This window comes from Festucalex cinctus, chromosome 11 (genome assembly GCF_051991245.1).
Source record: "Festucalex cinctus isolate MCC-2025b chromosome 11, RoL_Fcin_1.0, whole genome shotgun sequence".
Taxonomy (NCBI): Eukaryota; Metazoa; Chordata; class Actinopteri; order Syngnathiformes; family Syngnathidae; genus Festucalex; species Festucalex cinctus.
Window position 1 is genome coordinate 10,434,321 of NC_135421.1, and position 18,732 is coordinate 10,453,052.

Below are 18,732 nucleotides of genomic sequence, written 5' to 3' on the forward strand. Positions count from 1 at the left end.
GTAACGTGAAGTCAGGCCGCCATCTGCTGGTAATTCGTAGTACCATAAAATTAAGAATCTGGCCTTCCATCGCCAGAGTACCCTGAGCAAACTCCACACAGGAATGTAGATAATCCCTCAAGGTGAAATTAAATTTACACGCAGATGTGTACGTTTGTGTGCAACCACAAATCACACATATAGGCAGGCACGCCAGAAAAGATGTCACAGTAAAACAGTGCAGCACCACTTGCAGCTGACCTTGCTTAACTCATTCACTGCCAATGACGACTATAGACGTCAAAATCCAAGCAAACAGCCAGTTTTAATTTTGAAAAAAAAGAAAAAAAGAAAAAATTTAAAATTAAAATTTTAATAAAAAAAATAATAATTTAGTTTTAGTTATAGTCTTCTGACTAAATTTAATTAAAGCCTTAGTCATAACTCAGTCACCTGATTGTATTTTAGTTTTAATCCAACTTTAGTCAACAAAAATAAAGAGCAATTTTAGTCGACTAAAATTGGCTTTTGGAGGCCGAGACCCAGTATGTTGTCTCAGTAAGACCAAGACCGATCACAAGAACGTCAACGCCCGTGTTGTAGGGTAACAGGAATCCGTTCTACGCACAATGGTAGCACTTAGCAATGAAATTGTTGTCATCGTTGTTATTCATAACAACAATGATTAATAACTATGAATGAAAACAATGAATAACTAAAACTTCAATTCAAATTTCTTGTCAAAATTCGCACTGGCTGTTTGCTTGGATTTTTGACGTCTATAGTCGTCATTGGCAGTGAATGAGTTAAAGGCATCTTGACATCAGATGAACCTCTCTCCAACAAGTTTGCCATTTTTCATTTGTCCCCAGCTGGACTCAAATTATGACCGTCCAGTTTAAAGATGATATCCTGAGGAATGATGACTTGACTTGACATTTTGAGCATGTTATTTGATGCAGTTGAAATGTTAAAATAGTGCTAAGGTGCGTGATCCCAGTTATGTCACACCAACTCATTAGTGTAACCCTGGTGGGATGAAAATTATCATAACATAAAAGTGTGCCAAAGCAGCTGATTCTCATCTGAGATCAGCAATCCAAGTGAGGCTCAGTCATCAGATTTTGTCCTCACATTTTCAAACTCCATGCTGAGACAGTGTGTTTGCAGCTGCACGGAACTGTTGACCTTTTTTTTTGTGGGGGGGGGGGGGGGGGGGGGGGAGGGTTGTGTGCTGCTTAACGATTGGCCTTAACAGCAGAGGTGCTAAAAATGACACCTTTGAGGCCCTTATGAGAAGACATCAGGGTTCGTGCACTCAGATTTAAACAGCGTTGAAATTCATGTACTTAAAATGCCATTATCACTCATTTATTATGTAAATTAATGTTCATGATGGATGTATAGAAGTCATATATCATACTATATTATATTGTCTTTACTCATAGCAATTCATATGATATCTATATAAGTTGAGAACAAAAAATATCGCTAACTTTGTCAGCTTTGTCAGATGCTTTGTCAGAAAACTCAGATTAGATTGAAAGAGACAGAAAAAAAAACTAAGTAGGCACAAACACTCAAACCGTGTTTAATATATATAGTAATATTTTGTAAATTACACACAAACATAAATTTTACAAGCGTCATGCAGAGCAAGTACAAGTAGGGCCTATGTTCAAAAAATCATATCAATCTGGAGAATCAACAGATAACTGTAGCATACGCATTGTACAGGAAAAGCAGTACAACACAGCCAAAACATTAACATTAGTGTTAAAATTACATTGTTTAACATACCATCCACATCAGTTAGACTTCGCAAAATAATGTATTTGCCAGTCAATCCTGGTCTAATATTCTTGAGCAATTTCTGCTAGATTAAGTTTCAGTTCAGTTCCCTGCATACAGCTGATAGACGCGCTGCAGACAGCTGATAGTTGCGCCTTCCGCCTTCGAAAAGACAACTTGTAGATTAGTGCGCATCTATCAGCTGTATGCGGGGTGCCGCGTAGTGATACGAACGAACAGAAAAATAGTGCCCGACGGTAATGGAGTCTGACTTTTTTTCAGGAGGGAGTTCGCCTATGTGATGCAAATGTGTTACTCTTTTGAACACAAATTGTTTTTAGAAGAAAACGCTTTATTTAGGTGGGCGCAGTCAACTTGACGGACCATTTACCTCTCGTCCAACACCGGACCAGAACTCGTGTCACAGAATGCTGTCAGGGGTAAGTCAGTGCTGATCGCACACACTGGAGGTGAGGATGAAATGGAGATTCATGTCAAAAAATCCGAACTATCCCTTTAAAATCAGTGTGCTGTGCATGCTGGTAGGTGTCACTCGAAGTTGCAGCCCAACAGCTCTACCCGCAGTGTGATGGAGCCCATCCAGGTTCTGGGGATGATTCGAATGAAGCGAGAAAAAATGGGAGGGTATATGAAATTCTTGACATGTTCATTGTTTTCCGTGTTCCCGAAGAAGATCTGGATTTGGGCAAAAAATACAGGGAGAGGCGGGTTAGAATCCAATGGAGAGAGTGTTCACCACCACGAGATTGAAGTACCTTTGCTGGACGGTCCTCATCGTCGGTGTAGTCCTGCCAGTGGATCCCATTGTCACTGTACTTTAGAGTGTACGAGGTGACGTACATCTCTTTCCCCAGGGACTTGGCTCCTTGAGTGACAATACCTGTTATCTTCATGACATCTGGTAGTTCTACCTGAAGCCACTGCTTCATGTCTCTGTACTGCAGGAACAGAAACAGAGCAGGTATCAGTATTTGAGCTTCTTGAAGTCGTGGAATTCTGGATGTTCTACCTTTGCTTGCCATGCGTTAACGGCTCCTTGTTTGTTAAGGCGAGCAAAAAAGGGACTCCATGGTCCGAAGTACCAGTTGGAGTTCACAGAGCTTGCCGTGATGCGACGGTCCTCTATCAGTCCGTTCTCCATCCCTAAAGGCACTGAGCAGCCTGACCAAGAAGTCGTAGACCACAAAAGTCACATTGATCTCATTCCGAAGATCTCAAATCCAGGCTTGTCTTAAAATCTTACCATCAAGCTCACAGCCGTAATACTCCATTCGCACTGTAGCCATGTTGTACCAATGCACAGGGTGGAGCCGAATGAACCGTGCAATCACCGGTGGGGAAAAGGTGTTTGTTTTTGTCACATAGGCTTCCTGGTTCCCAGGAAACACCTATTGATACCGCAAAGTTCAGACGCAATGTTCACTTTTCTCCTCTACACGTGTCTCATAAACCGCTTAAAGGGAAGTCAACCTTAAAAGGAACCCCAACTATAATGACAAGTTTGCTCCTTAAGTGTTATTTGGTTGTAATTAACATAAATATGTGATTCATTTTTCAAAAATAATTTCCAATTTAATACATTTTGTAGAAACTGCATATGTACGTAGTACGTACGCCGCCATTGTTGTTTACGTCAAACAAGAGAATGGGGTAGGGGGAAAGTGACTCTCCCAATCGCATGTGGTTCGCAACGCTACAAGGTTTACTTCACTTTCTTTATATTTGTTTCGCATTGCTCGGCAGAGTCATTCCTTGTCACTACGCAGAATGCATTTGGTACGCAAAGAACAATGGCAACGTACTTACAAATGTAAAAAATGTATTAAACTGGAAATGATTATTGAAAAATCTCATAGTTATGTTAGTAACAACCAAATTAGTAATATGGAGCAAACTTGTCATTACAGTAGGGGTTCACTGTGACTATTTGACTACCACACTTTATCAAAAACAAAACAGTGCCAGCCGATTTCGAGCATTTTAACTCATCTTTCAAGGTAAAAAGAATATTGTTTGCCTTTACTACATATACAATGTGGGTACTAAATGAAAGATCACATTCCATTCATCGTAATTTTACTAATCGTTATTAAACATCTTTGGCAGTCAATTTATAAACATTTCATTACAATATTTTATATGTAACTTCACTACTCTAAGCATGGCATTCTGATTAATATTACATTTGTGGAAAATGAGTTATGCAGCAAAATCCAGCTATTTTCATCCATCTTAATGGATGGACTTAATATGACATCACAGTTGCTCAGGGATCAGGCAACAACCAATCACAGCTCATCTGTTTTCTGAAGCCGAGCTGTGATTCGTTGTTACCCGAGGCCTTAGTAATCGGGATGTCATTTTCACTCGACAGCTAGTGTTAAAATGGCCACCTTTCTGATCTTGATCAAAACTGATGGATTTTGCTGCTCAACTCATATTCAACTAATGCAATATTTGCCAAAATACCGTATTTAGACTAGTGGGGCTGCATAGAGCATATTAATTTCAAGAAATTGCTTTGGGGTTGACTTGCTCTTTAAGAATGATTGTAAAGAATCAGCACCACCCACAACAACAACACTATGTGACAAGAAGGGCTAAAATCATCAATCAAACCATGAACCCTGTTTTCTCATTCGATTTTCCTTGGTATGGCCTAATATGGGTTTGTTCATTAGCGGTATCATCCGAGAAAGTTCCTGCTTTTGATATACTGTATGTGTGAGATCATGGTGAAATATACATTGATGTAACATTTCAAACCATTCCTACCTTTATTGGGTATTTACTGTCTCCCTTGTAGAGAGTCCATCTTCTGCGGTCGTTGCTATAGGACATGGAGTAATTTGTGACAAATTGGGATTGGAAGAGCTGCTTTGCTCCTTGTGTGGCCACCTGACTGATCACCACAGGACGCTGAAAGTCCACCTATACCCCAGCAGAGAATAGGCAAGTTGCATATGGTATTTACATTGCGTGGATCAAATCTCTTGGCATACCTGAATAAAACTGTTGCTCTGGTCTGTGCTCCATGCATTGTATTTGCCTTTATTGTTCAATCTGGCAAGATGTGGCTCCCAGTATCCTTGAAAGTTGGAGATAGCATGAGTGAGCGAGATTCTGTCTTTTTTGTACATCTAACTGACTGTGACTGAACGGTGGTGCTGTGACTACCTCGAGTGTTGTTGGCTGTGATCTGCTCATCTTTTACACTGCCCGATTGCAAGCCCAGGGGGTGGGAGCAGTCTTGGAGAACACATGCAAGAACGACATCACAATCCACTACCAGCATTCAGCATATTGGATGAGGTTGTCCTAATTGAGTAGTTAGTACCACTATCGAGGACTAAGAAGAGTGTCTGCATCCCTCGCTGCTGGTTGAAGCCAATTTCTGTCTCCAGCTGCCAAAGGCCAGGCTTTGATGCATACATCTCCAGTGTAGCGAAACTCCCTGAACATAGCAGTTATCATTCAACATGTCTGAACTTGCATGCTTAGATAGAAAGATGTTGTGTACCAGGAAGCAGTGGATAGACTGCATGTCTGTTGCTGGTGGTCGTCGTGTGGAGGAATGTCTGTCCGTGGAAGTGGATGCTCTGGAAATCTTTAGGAGAGCCCATGTTGATCAGGTGCCACCGGATCAGCTGATTAGTATACATCCTCAGGCCCTTAAGGCTATATGTGATACCATTGATGGCTGTAGAAACATCATACATAAACATTTCACCAAGATTCTCATTCAAATTTCAATCAATCTGAGGATTGGATGGAGCAAGGATCATATTGTGGGATTCATGATTACAATGGAACTGGAGGGTCTCTTTAAGGATAGGGTCCGGAACTCCTCTTCGTCTTTCCCGCTGCATGGTTTCACGGTTCTCCTCATAGTACCAGCTCTGCGACTCATCGAAGGTCATGAAGAGCAGCGCAAATTCCCTCGTGTTCGTCACATTTTTAAAAGTTCCCTCTGGACACACCAGCAAAGGTCCGATCAAGCCAGAGTGGATGTCCTTTTCCTAAAGATACAAAATACATGTTGAAAAGACTCCGCAACCAATGACCCCTTCCTCCACATGCACTATGAAGCACTCACAGGATTAACACCGGAGTAATAGGTCCAAGTCTGACAGTGAGGCTCATCTGGCCTATGTGCAGGCTTTCGAGGGACCTTCCAGATATATGTGAAGTTGCCATTGGGTGGAACTTCATTATCATCTCTGTACCAGGGCTTGGAGCTATCCTCATAGGACAGACCTTCTGTCCACTTGGTATAGGTAACTCCATTGGGGTGTAAGGAGAATGGACGTTTGGCTTTATTTTTGAACACCACCTACAAATCATATATTGAAAGAAGCAAACAGCTCTAAATAATGTATAACGTCACAAGAACAGCCACATGATGTTGATTTTACCATGATGCTTTGTCCATACTCTGCCTTGATGACAGGTCCCAGGATGCCAAGATGCTGTTCCTTCTCGCCTCGGATTTCAGGAGTTCTGAAGAGCCCATCCGTGTAACCTCGGAATACCACTTTCTTGAATTTAGTGTTCCGGCTGTTCTGGTGAGATCTTTCCTGCCTTCTGTTGCAATAGATTTTGATCTTCATTAGACTTTTAGGAAGGTTTGCTGAAAGTTTTGATCTTACCTCTGTCCACTGCCAGCGTAATCCCACTCGACCTCCTCTGCAGCAATGAAGTACATCTTGAAATTCGGCCCTGAGTGTTTTAGGTAGTATTTAGCGGTCTCCTCTATGTTGAAGGTCTTGATGTCTTGATGACTGCTGTAGGGATCTTTGTAGTTTACATACTCATATTCGTCTGCCTTCAAATCCTGCTTGTCTAAAGATAAATGGTCAGGCTCATCTCCCGGAATATAAAACTCATAGTCGCTGAAATCTGGCCGGGGCACACCGATGACCACAGGCGTGTTAATGAGGTCCTCCTCAAATAAGATGGCTTGTGCTGAAGCGGGGCGTGACCCCCTTGGAGTCAGGTCAGGGTTGAATCCACGAGGAGAGAGAGGTAAACCGCTTGTGACCTCCGGCTTGTATACTTTCCTCTTCCTTGTTTTCATGCCTTGGCCCTTCTGTGGCCACTGTCGGAAGTTCACTCTCTTGATCTTTGGTGTCTTTTTGGGTGTTGGGGTTTCCTTTATGTATTCCACCACATGGTCTGGAATCTCCATTGGTACCTTTTTGTAAGTTGCGTCATAAGTCCAGTTGTGACTCGCTGTCCTCACAGAAGTAGTTTTAATCACCTCCGTGTGGTTTTGGTTGAGGTATATAAACACTTCCTCACTGCTTTCGGAACCATTTAAATCTTCAGAGGTGGCCTGCCGGACATCTGAGAACTGAGTCTTGTTCAAGTGAGATGTAGCGTTTGATTGCTCAAGAACAGAGTTGCCGCTCTGTGCTGACTTGGACTTTGTTAAATTCATCAGAGGTCCATAATCAAAGGCATTAGTTACATTAGCTCTGTGGACAGTATCAACTGCAGTCTTGTTTTGGCTTTCCAAGCTGGTGATGACTTCCCCTCGTGCCAGCGCTTCTTTTAATTTCTCCTTTAAGCATAAAGAGGTCAGATTGTCACTTGGTAAGGTTTTATTAAATTTTTCAGCTTCTAATGACCTTGTTGCCTCAGTTAAATTGGTAATATTAGTTGATATATTCCCAAAGTTTAATGAAGCTGTTGTGTTACAAAGTGTTGTTTGAGTAGTTTTGGAAGTGCTTTCATTATCAAGACTCGAAGCCAGCCCAGAAGCACTGCTATTTGTGCCTTCGTCTTGGGATAAGCCCGTATTACCGTATATTGAAGTTTTTGTCTTTATTGTGAATTTTCCATCTGGCACATCAACAGCATCATAGTCAAGGAAAGACAAGTCGATCTTCTCCACGCTCTCCACTGTAGCTTGCTTCTTCAGTGACCTGAGGCCTAACTCATTGGCAAACATCTCTGTGTAGTCATCAGTCGCTGTTGTACTTGGGGCAGGCTCTTTTGCCTTTTTCAATTCCTCCTCTTTCTTATTCATGATTTCCGTCCTAGTTGGGGTCTTCCATAGATCAAATTGCATTTTTCCTGGCTCGTAGTAGTCACTATACTCATAGTGGTGGTCACGGAAACACTCAACATCCTGGAACTTCAAACGCATTCCTTTGGTCGTCTCATGGGAATTCAATGATGCAAGAAGCCAAACACCTGGTAAGAAAAATATAGAGAAATAGATTCCGACTAAACTTTTACAGAAGTTTATAGTTATTGTCAACAAACCTATGTTTTCCATCCTCATTGTAATGGTATCGCCAGTCATGGGGTAGAGGCTCAGGATGTCTTCCATACGGTTATTCAGTTCAAATGTGTGGCCATAGACTGTTGCTGTCTGAATGTAGTCCTGTGAACCAACACTGGACACATGCCATGTTGCCACTTCCCCGTTGCAGAAGCCCAAGAGTGGCCCACTCTCGTACACATAGCCATTGATAGCTGTTGGAAGACGATTGTGAATCAACAAGCAGTGGGCATATATCCAGTAAGATTACAGCTTGACATACTGTGCATGACATTGGACTTGTAAAAGTTGGGGTCTGCCTTGTTGACTCGGGATCGATCGCAGAACTGCCGAATGTTGTCATCCAGATACCAGCTCTTGTTTTCGTCGAACACAGCAAACATGGCCTGTTGCTCCTTGTCTGATTTGACCTGTGAGACAGTAATCATTGGTCAGAACACAGTAAGTTTATTTTCCAATTTTGACAAGTATTACATATGTAGTATGGATGTAACAATATCCAAACATCACGATACGAGATTATCACGATATGAAGGTCACAATATGATAATTATCACGATATTGTGGGGAGGTTGGCATACAAAAAAGGTCACATTATTGTAAAAAAAAATGAGCTCATACTAAAAAAAAAACAATAAGGTGCTTTTGTACATTACAACATTGCTTATAAACAACCTACTTAATATTGATGCACTTGCTAATGCAAGCACACCTTGAGTTCCTCCACATTTTGACTCAGTTCACAATCATATTACGTGCTCTTCATCTGACCATTAGCGTGAATTTTAAACATATAAGGGCCAAAACATGCATGTGAAAATTAAACTACACTAAAAACCTAGCCACCAGAGGGTGCTAGATCTGCACAAATGGAAATCAACCTGACTTTTTTTTTTTTTTAACAGATGTACTGTTTGTAATATCGACGGTGATGATATTTTGGGGCAGTTTTAATTATTGCGATATCAGGGTATTGCCGTTATCATTACATCCCTAAACGTAGTAGAGCCCAACTTTAATAAAGCCGTACAGTTGGGTTTGGAAGGATGGTTCGGAACAATAAATTCTGATCAGGGTATGTTCTTTACATTCCAGCAGCATAGAACCAGAAGACCGAATTCCGATCATGTTGTCTCTGCACCTTGTCCATTGAACTGGCTGGAAATTAACCTCACCTTGAGGCATGCAAACTACACAGGACAAATCAGGACCTATTTCTAAATTCACTATCGACTAATCAGCGCACTGTAGTGACTCTAGCTCTTGAGGCATGCAAACTACACAGGACAAATCAGGACCTATTTCTAAATTCACTATCGACTAATCAGCGCACTGTAGTGACTCTAGCTCCACTGTAAAGCTGCTGCTAATAATATGGTCTTCGGTATAGATGGGATATTATGATACCCCTTTTCTGCGATATGGTGGAAGAAATGCTGTAGGAGGTTCTCTGATTAGACTCAGCAATGACCACACTTAACAGCTGAATTTGGGGAATTTTTGTGTGGCGTTTAAATGTTATCTCTATGCCTCTCTGCAGTTCTCCCGAAGGTCAATGATAAAGGTGCTGAATTCAGTCCCCAGTGGCTTCACAGTTTCTGTCCTCTGCTCATCAGGGGATGAGTTAAATGCAAACAACACATTTCACTGTACTATGACAAGTGTCATAAGATTTTTGATGAACAGTGAAAAACATGAATTTGACAAAAGATTTTACCTGCACATTCCTGACATTGAGCGACTGACCCTTGCAGATGAGGAGTGGTCCGATCAGACCTGAGGCTATGTCACGTGGCGTGTCCACGGCACTGTGGTACATCCGTGTCAGACACCTAGAGTCTCCTTTCAGAGGCCCGTCCTCCTCGGCCACTCGCCAAACGTATGTGTACGTCTCACCCGGCTGGACAGCGTGCGTCTTGTTCCCTGGACATCCATAGACATCTTTGTATCACAGTCATAAAAGTTTCATTTTAACTGTGTAAACAGAAATACATTACCTCCTTCCGGGTAGTTCACACCCTCCTCTGACTTTTCGATTGTCAGTCCATGTGGATAGATGCTGTAAGGCCTGGACGCCATGTTCTTGAATACAATCTGTCAAAGATAGATTTTAGCAGAAGTAGGCAATGGTCCGTCATTTATCAGCGCCCTGGGCACTTCTATCATCGTCAGTCCGGCATTTTTTCAAGACTAACCAAACTGTAATTGTCTGTCCATCATTTTGTATTGTTAGGGGTGGTTTGGCTCAGTGGTATGGTGGTTATCTCCCAACCCAGAGGTTGTGGGTTTGATCCAATGCCAATGTGACCACGTCAAAGTATCCTTGAGCAAGATACTGAACCCCCAGTTTCTCCTGATGCTGCGTCATCAGTAAGTGAATTAGTGGTTGAATGTAAAGCGCTTTGAGGGCCTTGTAAGGTGGAAAAGTGCTATATGAATCATTATTTCAACCACGCTTCCGTTATTACTTCAACACCACAATTTTAGGACCGACAGACAGAGGTGGACATCCCATAATTTGACAGTCGTCAACAAAACAGGCAGACGTCAGTGATGGATTGAGAGGTCTGTCGGTACTTTACCCAGTTAGTGACAAATGCACTGACGGATGTAAACCCACTTCCGTCAGTGCTTAGTCTGGTCTTTTTTCTTTTTTTTTTTCTTTTCTTGTCATTCGTCAGCAAGACATCCGTCAGTGACAGATTGACAGGTAGTCCGTAAGTACCGTATTTTCACGACTATAAGGCGCACCTAAAAGCCTTCAATTTTTTCAAAAGCTGACCATGCGCCTTATAATCCAGTGCGCCTTATATATGGATCAATATTGAGCCGCAACAGGTCTCGCTGTCAAGACGCTATCGGTGACCCTGCACGATCGGTGACGTGCATGCGCAGAAGATCGCGCCATCTTGGATCGCTAGCTAATAGTAATACGTTACCTCAGAGAAAATAATAAAACAGTTGTTTATTCATTTTGGGAGTGAATGGAGTTGTCAGAAAGCTGGTTTGTAATCTATTAATAAAGTTTGACTGACCTATCTGACTGTTTTGTTGACATTCCCTTTAGCGCAGCGCCATCTAATGGATGCATAACATAACCCCAGCCTCTACTGTATATATGAAATAAAAGTTTTAAAATATGTCATTCATTGAAGATGCGCTTTATAATGAGGTGCGCCTTATAGTGCGGTGCGCCTTATATATGGAAAAGGTTTGAAAATATGTCATATATTGAAGGTGCGCCTTATAATGAGGTGCACCTTATAGTGCGGAAAATACGGTACTCACAGAATGCCCACCTCTGGATTTTAGTGAGCTCTATGTAACTTGAGTTGAGATCAATGTAGTCTTACCTTGATGACATCTCTGACTTGCGCTCTTATTACTGGACCCAGGATGCCAAGCTCACTTTTCCGCTGCTTGTTCTCTATTCGTTCTGTGAAGGACTCATTGTATAGTGTGTAAACTACCTTCTTGTACTTCCTGCCGATGCGAGTTGGGGACTGTTCCAGGTATTGGATCTTGTAGCTTCAACATAAAAATATTAACAAAATATATATATATATATATATATATATATATATTAATACTACCATATAAAATACTAATATGGTCTAAATACGGTTGCCAAACTTTTAAAAACATGGTATATTGTTTTCTGAGACCGTAAGTAATTTTTTCCAAGGGTACACAGCTGTTCATTTCACCAGAATTTAAGTTGTGCAATGTGAAGAGAATGACTAATTGGGTTGAGATTCCCCAATATGAGCCAAAGATTCTTATTTGAGCGCACGTACTCGCATGCGCACCATGCACGAGCTTGACACAAGGCTGCAGTTACACTTTAGGCCAGAGGTGGCAGTCGCGAGTAAAAAGTGACAAATTCCACAATGCATCTGTCAAGCATGTAAAACTATTTGTTAGTGTTGATGTCTTACTTGTCAATGTATTCAGGCATATTAGGTGCATAGTCCCAGATGACCTCCTCAGCAGCGATGTAATATTTCCACTCCCTGCTTTCGCGTCTTTGCTCGAGGGTCATCCTGTGCCGTGGTGCTTTGATGCCCTCACACGTGTTCACATCAAGGAAGGCATGCATACCCTCTGCAATCCATTTCTTTGTCAAGCTAACGTCACGAAAAAAATATTGATGCTAATGCAGATATTGACCTTCAATGTGCTTGAGCACGTGCGAGGATATCATCCAGCGGCCTATGTGCACAGGCACCATACTGGCGGTGGTAGAGGAGGCGCTGATGAGGCCCAGGGATGACACCTTGTGGCGCATGTGCTGCAGCACCTGCCCTGTGATGTGCACCGAGAACAGCTCGGGCTCAGAGCTCATGCCCAGCAGGTAAAGGCTCACTGAGGAATATGCACATATGCTCAACCCTGCAAAATAAACACAGTTTCGTGCTGATTTACAGAGTACTGGAAATTTATCCACATGGCACTTTATTTTTTCCACTTAAAGTACTGACTGTATATATCAGCTACATTTATTGCAATTCCTTGTAGTACCTCCACCAAGGAAATTATAATCTTGACGTTTATTGGTGTGAGCTAGTTTGTTGTACAGAAGATAATTCAAGTGAAATTAGGACCAGTATGTCCTACCAGGTAGCGCTCCCTTGGTGTAGCCATTAATGGTGTAGTGGACGTGGTCTAAGGAGCGGTCCTTTGGCTTATAGATGCTTTCTCGCTCATCAAAAACCCCAAAGAGTAGCACCAGCTCTCGTTTGATGCCAGCCTGCATCCCTGACTCGTCCAAGCTCCCTGCAACGAACAACTCATTCATATTTTACTTTCCCTTCAAAGGTCAAATGTTCTCACCATTCTTGCAGATGAGCAAAGCGCCAATGAGGCCGGAGTTGAAGTCCTCCACTAAGTTCATGTGGGAGATGTACGAGTAGGTGAGGCAGGCAGGGTCATCGGGTTTGGGAGAGACGTCGGGTGTCACCTCCCAGTAGTATACGTGCTCGTTGCCCGGTTTCACCACATCATCCTCCTTTTCTTTTGGAGACGTGTTGTCAAAGTACTGCGCTCCTGCAACATCATCACGTTACTGCTAGCGCTCCACACACAGTTTTCAACCAGTCAGTTACTGACACTGTTGAGCTGAATGTGTGGCCAGCAAGGACTTTTCAGAAGCACTGACCTACAAACCACAATTTCAATTAAACTAGGACATTGAGTAAAACATAAGTAAAAACAGAAACAATGATTTGCAAATACTTTCCAACCTATATTCAATGCATTTCAAAGAGAAGATATAAGGCCTCTGTATTAGGGGTGTCAACATTAGTGTGTTAATTTTGAGTTAAAGGCAAGGCAAGTTTATTTGTATAGCACATTTCATACACAAGGCAACTCAATGTGCTTTACACAAGGAAAGACAACACATAAGCATCAACAAACACAGTAGTTAACATTCAGAGGAAGAAGAGTAAATAAAAGTAGGTTACAAAATTTACTAAGGGAACATACAATGGCAGTATTAAAACATTATTCAGCAAACTTTAAAACATATAGCATAAGCATATAGCATATAGCATAACATATAGCATAAAAAAAACTTAATTAAAGCTGTTTAAAAGTCCTTAATCAAAAGTATGAGGGAAAAAAAGCACATTTTTTAACCTGGATTTAAAAGCATTTACACTCGGGGCTGACTTCACTTCTGTTGGTAGCCTATTCCAACTATGTGCAGCATAATAGCTAAATGCAGCTTCACCATGTTTGCTTCGAACTCTGGGTTCCACTAGTTGGCCCAAGTCTGTCGATCTCAGAGCCCTGCTGGGTTTGTACTCAATCAGCATTTCTTGGATATATTCAGGACCCAAACCATTTAGTGATTTATAGACGAGTAGCAGAATTGTGAAATCTATTCTACTGCTAACTGGGAGCCAGTGTAAATCCTTAAGTACTGGAGTAATATGTTCTGATCTTTTTGTTTTGGTCAGAACTCGAAATGCAGCGTTCTGAATGAGCTGCAATTGTCTCATGTTCTTTTGAGAGAGTCCAGTCAGAAGACCGTTACAGTAATAAAAGCATGGATAAGCTTCTCTTGGTCTGCTTGAAGCATGCAGTCCTTCAGTCTGGATATGTTTTTCAGCTGGGAAAAGGCTGTTTTAGTGATGAATTTAATATGATTGCTGGAGGTCAGGTCTGAGTCTATTAGTACCCCAAGATTTCGAACTTAGTGTTTAGTTGCTATTGACGGTGACTCAAGCTGTTTTTTTTAACTGCAATTCTCTTTTCTTTATTGCCGAAAAAAAATGACTGTTTTTGCTGAAGGAAATTTTGGTTCATCCAGTTGTTAACTCATTCACTGCCAGCCCAGTAAAAAATGTATCTTTGACGTGTATAGCCGTTAATAGCACTGAATAAGTTAATATGCTCTAGAGAATAACACAATACGTTAATAGAACTGCTGTCATTTGGGGACATTGATAAATACAGTTGTGTCATCTGTATAACTCCACAACAAAATTTTACAGTAATACATTTAATAATAATTAGAGCTGTCAAACAATTTTTTTTTTAAATCACATTAATCATGTCTTAGAATTTTGATTAATTACAATTAATCATTTAATTAAAAAGACGTTTTATTTTGCCCGCCAAATTTGAAAACCACCTGTTATATCATATGTTAATTCATTCGACATTTAATGTTATGAGGACGTCGTAAACATTTTTGGATCTCTGATTCTCATCTTTTAAAATGAAAACAAAAATGACCCCAGTAGTTTGACATGAACAAATATTCTGAATGTCATACGCAAACATTAATTAAAATGTTAACTTTAATGCATGTAGTTATGGTTATTGCTCAGACACAACCTGTGCTACCTTTAACATAAAGCTAAAGGATAATCTCTGGTCAAAATTAAAACTGCGATTAATCTGTGTTAAAACATGATTAATGTGATAATTTTTTTTGTGATTAACTAATTAGTTAACGCTTTTACTTTGACAACACTAATCCTAATGCATTTATTTGTAGAGACCAGTGTCAAGTTGTATTTTATAATTTAAAAAATGTGCAGAATTTCACAAGTTTCTTCATGTTAAAGATTAGACAGCTCTTAAAATGAAAAGAAAAATGCACTGAACTGTCACTGTTTTACAAATGCAATTATGTCATCTAGTGGCAGAAAAATTACCTCAACACAATATCACACTCCTTTTTTTTTTTTTTTTTTTTTTTTTACATCACAGTACGTCTTTTTAATTCTAAGTCAATATTATAAATTATTGTGAAATTACTGTATCAATGACTAAAAGATGCAGCCATATTTATATTAGCTTAATTTTTTCCCCCAGCACTTATGTTAACAAGAGCATGAAAACATACTCTTAAAAAATATTGTATGTGTCATTGTACGTTTAGAACAGATATAAAATTGGCTCGGGCGGCACGGGGGGTGACTGGTTAGCACGTCCACCTCCCAGTACTGAAGAGTCGGGTTCGAGTCCAGGCTCCGGCCTTCCTGGGTGGAGTTTGCATGTTCTCCCCGTGCCTGTGTGGGTCTTCTCCGGGGCGCTCCGAATTGTCCCTCGGTGTGCTTATGAGTGTGGATGGTTGTTTGTCTCTGTGTGCCCTGCGATTGGCTGGCAAACAGTTCAGGGTGTATACCGCCTACTGCCCAAAGCCAGCTGGGATAGGCTCCAGCACCCCCGTGACCCTTGTGAGGAATAAGCGGTCAAGAAAATAGATGTATGGATGGATAAAATTGCCGTTTAATTGATTAATTGAGTTAGCTATTGAAATCATACGATTACTTTCTAATATATATATACATATATATATATATATATATATATATATATATATATATATATATATATATATATATATATATATATATATATATATATATATATATATATATATATATATATATATATATATATTAATATGATGCATATAGGTAGAATCAGTGCATGCTCGATACAAAAATAAAATAACAGTATATCACAAAAAACAAAATACCTGCCCAAAGATGCAGTTTGCTGGTTTTAGAGCTCTACTGGCTGCTACATTTTAGCCAATATTCTGTCTGGCTTTGTGTCTCATCATCCTGGAATGTCTCACATTTACGCTTCCCTCCATGAACTGACATTAGATTTAATTTCCTTCCTCATGGATCCCCAGTTGAAGTGTTTGCTAAAGCTACCTCATGTTGGACTTCAGTACTACCGTGTCTGATCATCTGCCTGCGCGGGTTAATATTTTAAAACAAGACAAACAACCTTGTTTGTTGTGCTGATCAACTTTGCGTACTTTTTAGATCTATGACTTACATCACGACCAGCACATACACACACCCGCAAGCGTGTGCACACACGTAATAATGGCCCACCACAGTTTGGTTCAACAGGAACTCACCCTCGGAGTTCTTCCCGTAAGCTATGCCGTGTGGGTGGAGGTTGTGCGGTTCTGACGCCAAGTTTCTGAAAGTGATCACCAGGGTCTCGCCCTGCTCGGCCCTCAGTGTCGGGCCAAGCAAACCTGTGGGCATGGAAATATAAAATAAAGACATAAACATTCATCCCGAACTATTATGTTTTCCTGCTGATTCAGTCAACCTGAAATGTTTTCCCATCAGGGGCCACAATAAATTAATGAAAAAATAAATAAAATGATGCAACAATCTAGGTAATTCTGACATATAGTTAATATAGAAATACTTTAATCTCCCTTACTTTATCTGTGCATGCACATATTGATACTTTTGTAAGTTACATAATGTAAGATGAAGTGTAAAGGTTTTTCCCATTATTTCCATGACTGCATATGTCAAAAGTATCATGATAGTATCATAGACAAACTATCACCAAGATATTGTAGTGTTTGTCTTGCATACTTTCAAACTTTAAATGACACTAGTACATTACAACATGAGATACACACAGTTTCATGTTGAAATGCTCTAGTGGAACAAATTTCACTTTAATTTTCAGATTTTGTGACGTGAAAATAAAGATAATTATTCTCAGAAATGTTTCTATGTGTTACCTAATGAGGGGTCATGAACCTTTTCCTGTGTAAAGTCTTTCTCATACTCTCGGAAAACCACTTTCTTGTACATGGGGCTGAACCTGAGGGACAGTACAAAACAAGGCAAAACAAAAACCACAGTGGGAAAAAGTCATGCTGTCTCCACGTGTTGTATCAACAAAAGATATGGAATCAGAGACACTGATAGCTTCACACAATGAAATATAACCAGGACGGAATGTATTGTGTTCATTGCTTACAGTCATCATTTCAAGATTCTATCGTAGACTCTCATCATTTCAAGATTCTATCGTAGACTCTAAACAGCAGTTGAAGATGCTTAATTAAAGAGCAAGTCAAGCCAAAAATGTTCTTTGCAATAATATGCTCTATTCAGCCCCACTAGACTTAACACAGTATTCTGATTAATATTGTGTTTGAGGAATTAGGCAGCACAATCTACCTGTTTTTATCCATCTCAGGAGGCGGCCATTTTGCCACTTGCTGTCAACTGAAAATTACTTCACAGGTGTTCACAAACACAATATTAATTAGAATACTGTGTTTAGACTAGTGACTAAATTGTCTGTCTGGGGTTGCATAGAAAATATTGTAAAGAACATTTTAGGGTTGACTTTCCTTTTTAAAATTCTGTACTGTATAATTGCAAATACAGCGGAACTTCCAAAATCCAACACATATAATTAACAATGGAATGGTGAAGTGGCAAACAGGTGTTAGTACACTCACCTATGTGTGTCATTGTCATTGTAGTTCCAGTATATCTCCTTAGCGGCTATGTAGTAATGTCTTGTCCTAGTTTGGTCCTGCTGGTTGCCTCCAACGTGGACAGAGAAGGAGGTCAGAAGAGCCAGCAGGAGAACGGGAAGGAGACTTGGATCTCCAGTCCAGACACCAAGCCTCATGTCTGAGTGTGATCCTCCCAAAAGACAGTCCGCTCTGCTCCAACTAATCCAAACTGTGCTGTGTGCGTGTGTGTGCATGTGTGACACATGAGTCCAACCGGAGCGTTATCTCTCCCTGATGCACACATACAACAGGGCAATGAACTATGTATATTTATTTATCTATCTATCTATCTATCCTCTAATTGTGTACTTTAGTGACTCAAATACATGTTTTTACATACATCCCTACAACATACCAATACCCACATGTCTTTATAAAATAATAATTAAAGACAAAAAAGTGATTTTTGGGAAAGGACATTGAATAAGGGAACCACAGTGTCCTCCCAAGTTTTTCCCTCCAATTATATAAAGTACTGTACATTTAAAATAACCACTTTGGCACATCAAAAGCATTTAATAGATACAAATAAAAATGTCCCTTCCCCCTTTTTATTGTATTTGCATTGTTATTAGCAGATTTATTTATTTAGCTTTTTATTTATTTGTTATTTATTTATTTGTTTGTTTATTTATTTTTATCTATAATAGTTTTTTTTTTTTTACTGTTAGGATTCTATGATTATGACAATGAATGATTAATTATCATGTATCATTATTTTTAAATTTCTTTTCAAAAGCACTGTTTAAAAAAACTCATATAATATTATTATTATTATTATTATTATTATTATTATTATTATTATTATTATTATTATTATTATTATTATTATTAT

At 40.0% G+C, this 18,732-nt stretch overlaps 1 protein-coding gene across 2 annotated transcripts; it reads right to left on the bottom strand.

Moving 5' to 3' along the window:
- Nucleotides 1-1,546: 1,546 nt before the first annotated feature.
- Nucleotides 1,547-18,080, bottom strand: f5 (coagulation factor V). Of its 2 annotated transcripts, none has more exons than XM_077537128.1 (25): nucleotides 17,838-18,080; nucleotides 17,106-17,188; nucleotides 16,476-16,598; nucleotides 12,914-13,126; nucleotides 12,698-12,856; nucleotides 12,251-12,472; nucleotides 12,019-12,184; nucleotides 11,434-11,608; nucleotides 10,078-10,174; nucleotides 9,798-10,003; nucleotides 8,343-8,490; nucleotides 8,062-8,274; nucleotides 6,441-7,989; nucleotides 6,207-6,375; nucleotides 5,888-6,124; nucleotides 5,597-5,810; nucleotides 5,312-5,491; nucleotides 5,129-5,245; nucleotides 4,969-5,040; nucleotides 4,794-4,879; nucleotides 4,567-4,722; nucleotides 3,035-3,179; nucleotides 2,801-2,952; nucleotides 2,547-2,729; nucleotides 1,547-2,466 (listed from the first exon to the last, which is right to left on the bottom strand). In XM_077537128.1, the coding sequence occupies exons 1-25, from the start codon at nucleotides 18,011-18,013 to the stop codon at nucleotides 2,320-2,322; spliced, it is 5,388 nt and encodes a 1,795-aa protein (XP_077393254.1). In that variant the 5' UTR covers nucleotides 18,014-18,080; the 3' UTR covers nucleotides 1,547-2,319. The 2 variants fall into 2 exon arrangements, with proteins under 2 accessions (XP_077393254.1, XP_077393253.1); XM_077537127.1 differs by having other exon boundaries at nucleotides 11,434-11,611.
- Nucleotides 18,081-18,732: the final 652 nt, after the last annotated feature.

Bases quoted from the DNA above. Each gene is read 5' to 3' on its own strand.
- f5 (XM_077537127.1), bottom strand. From the start codon at position 18,013: ATGAGGCTTGGTGTCTGGACTGGAGATCCAAGTCTCCTTCCCGTTCTC. The intron at 11,612-12,018 runs GTAAGACATCAA...ATTTTTATGTTG, and splicing joins ATGCCTGAATACATTGACAA to AAGCTACAAGATCCAATACC. The intron at 7,990-8,061 runs GTTTGTTGACAA...TTTTCTTACCAG, and splicing joins AATGAGGATGGAAAACATAG to GTGTTTGGCTTCTTGCATCA.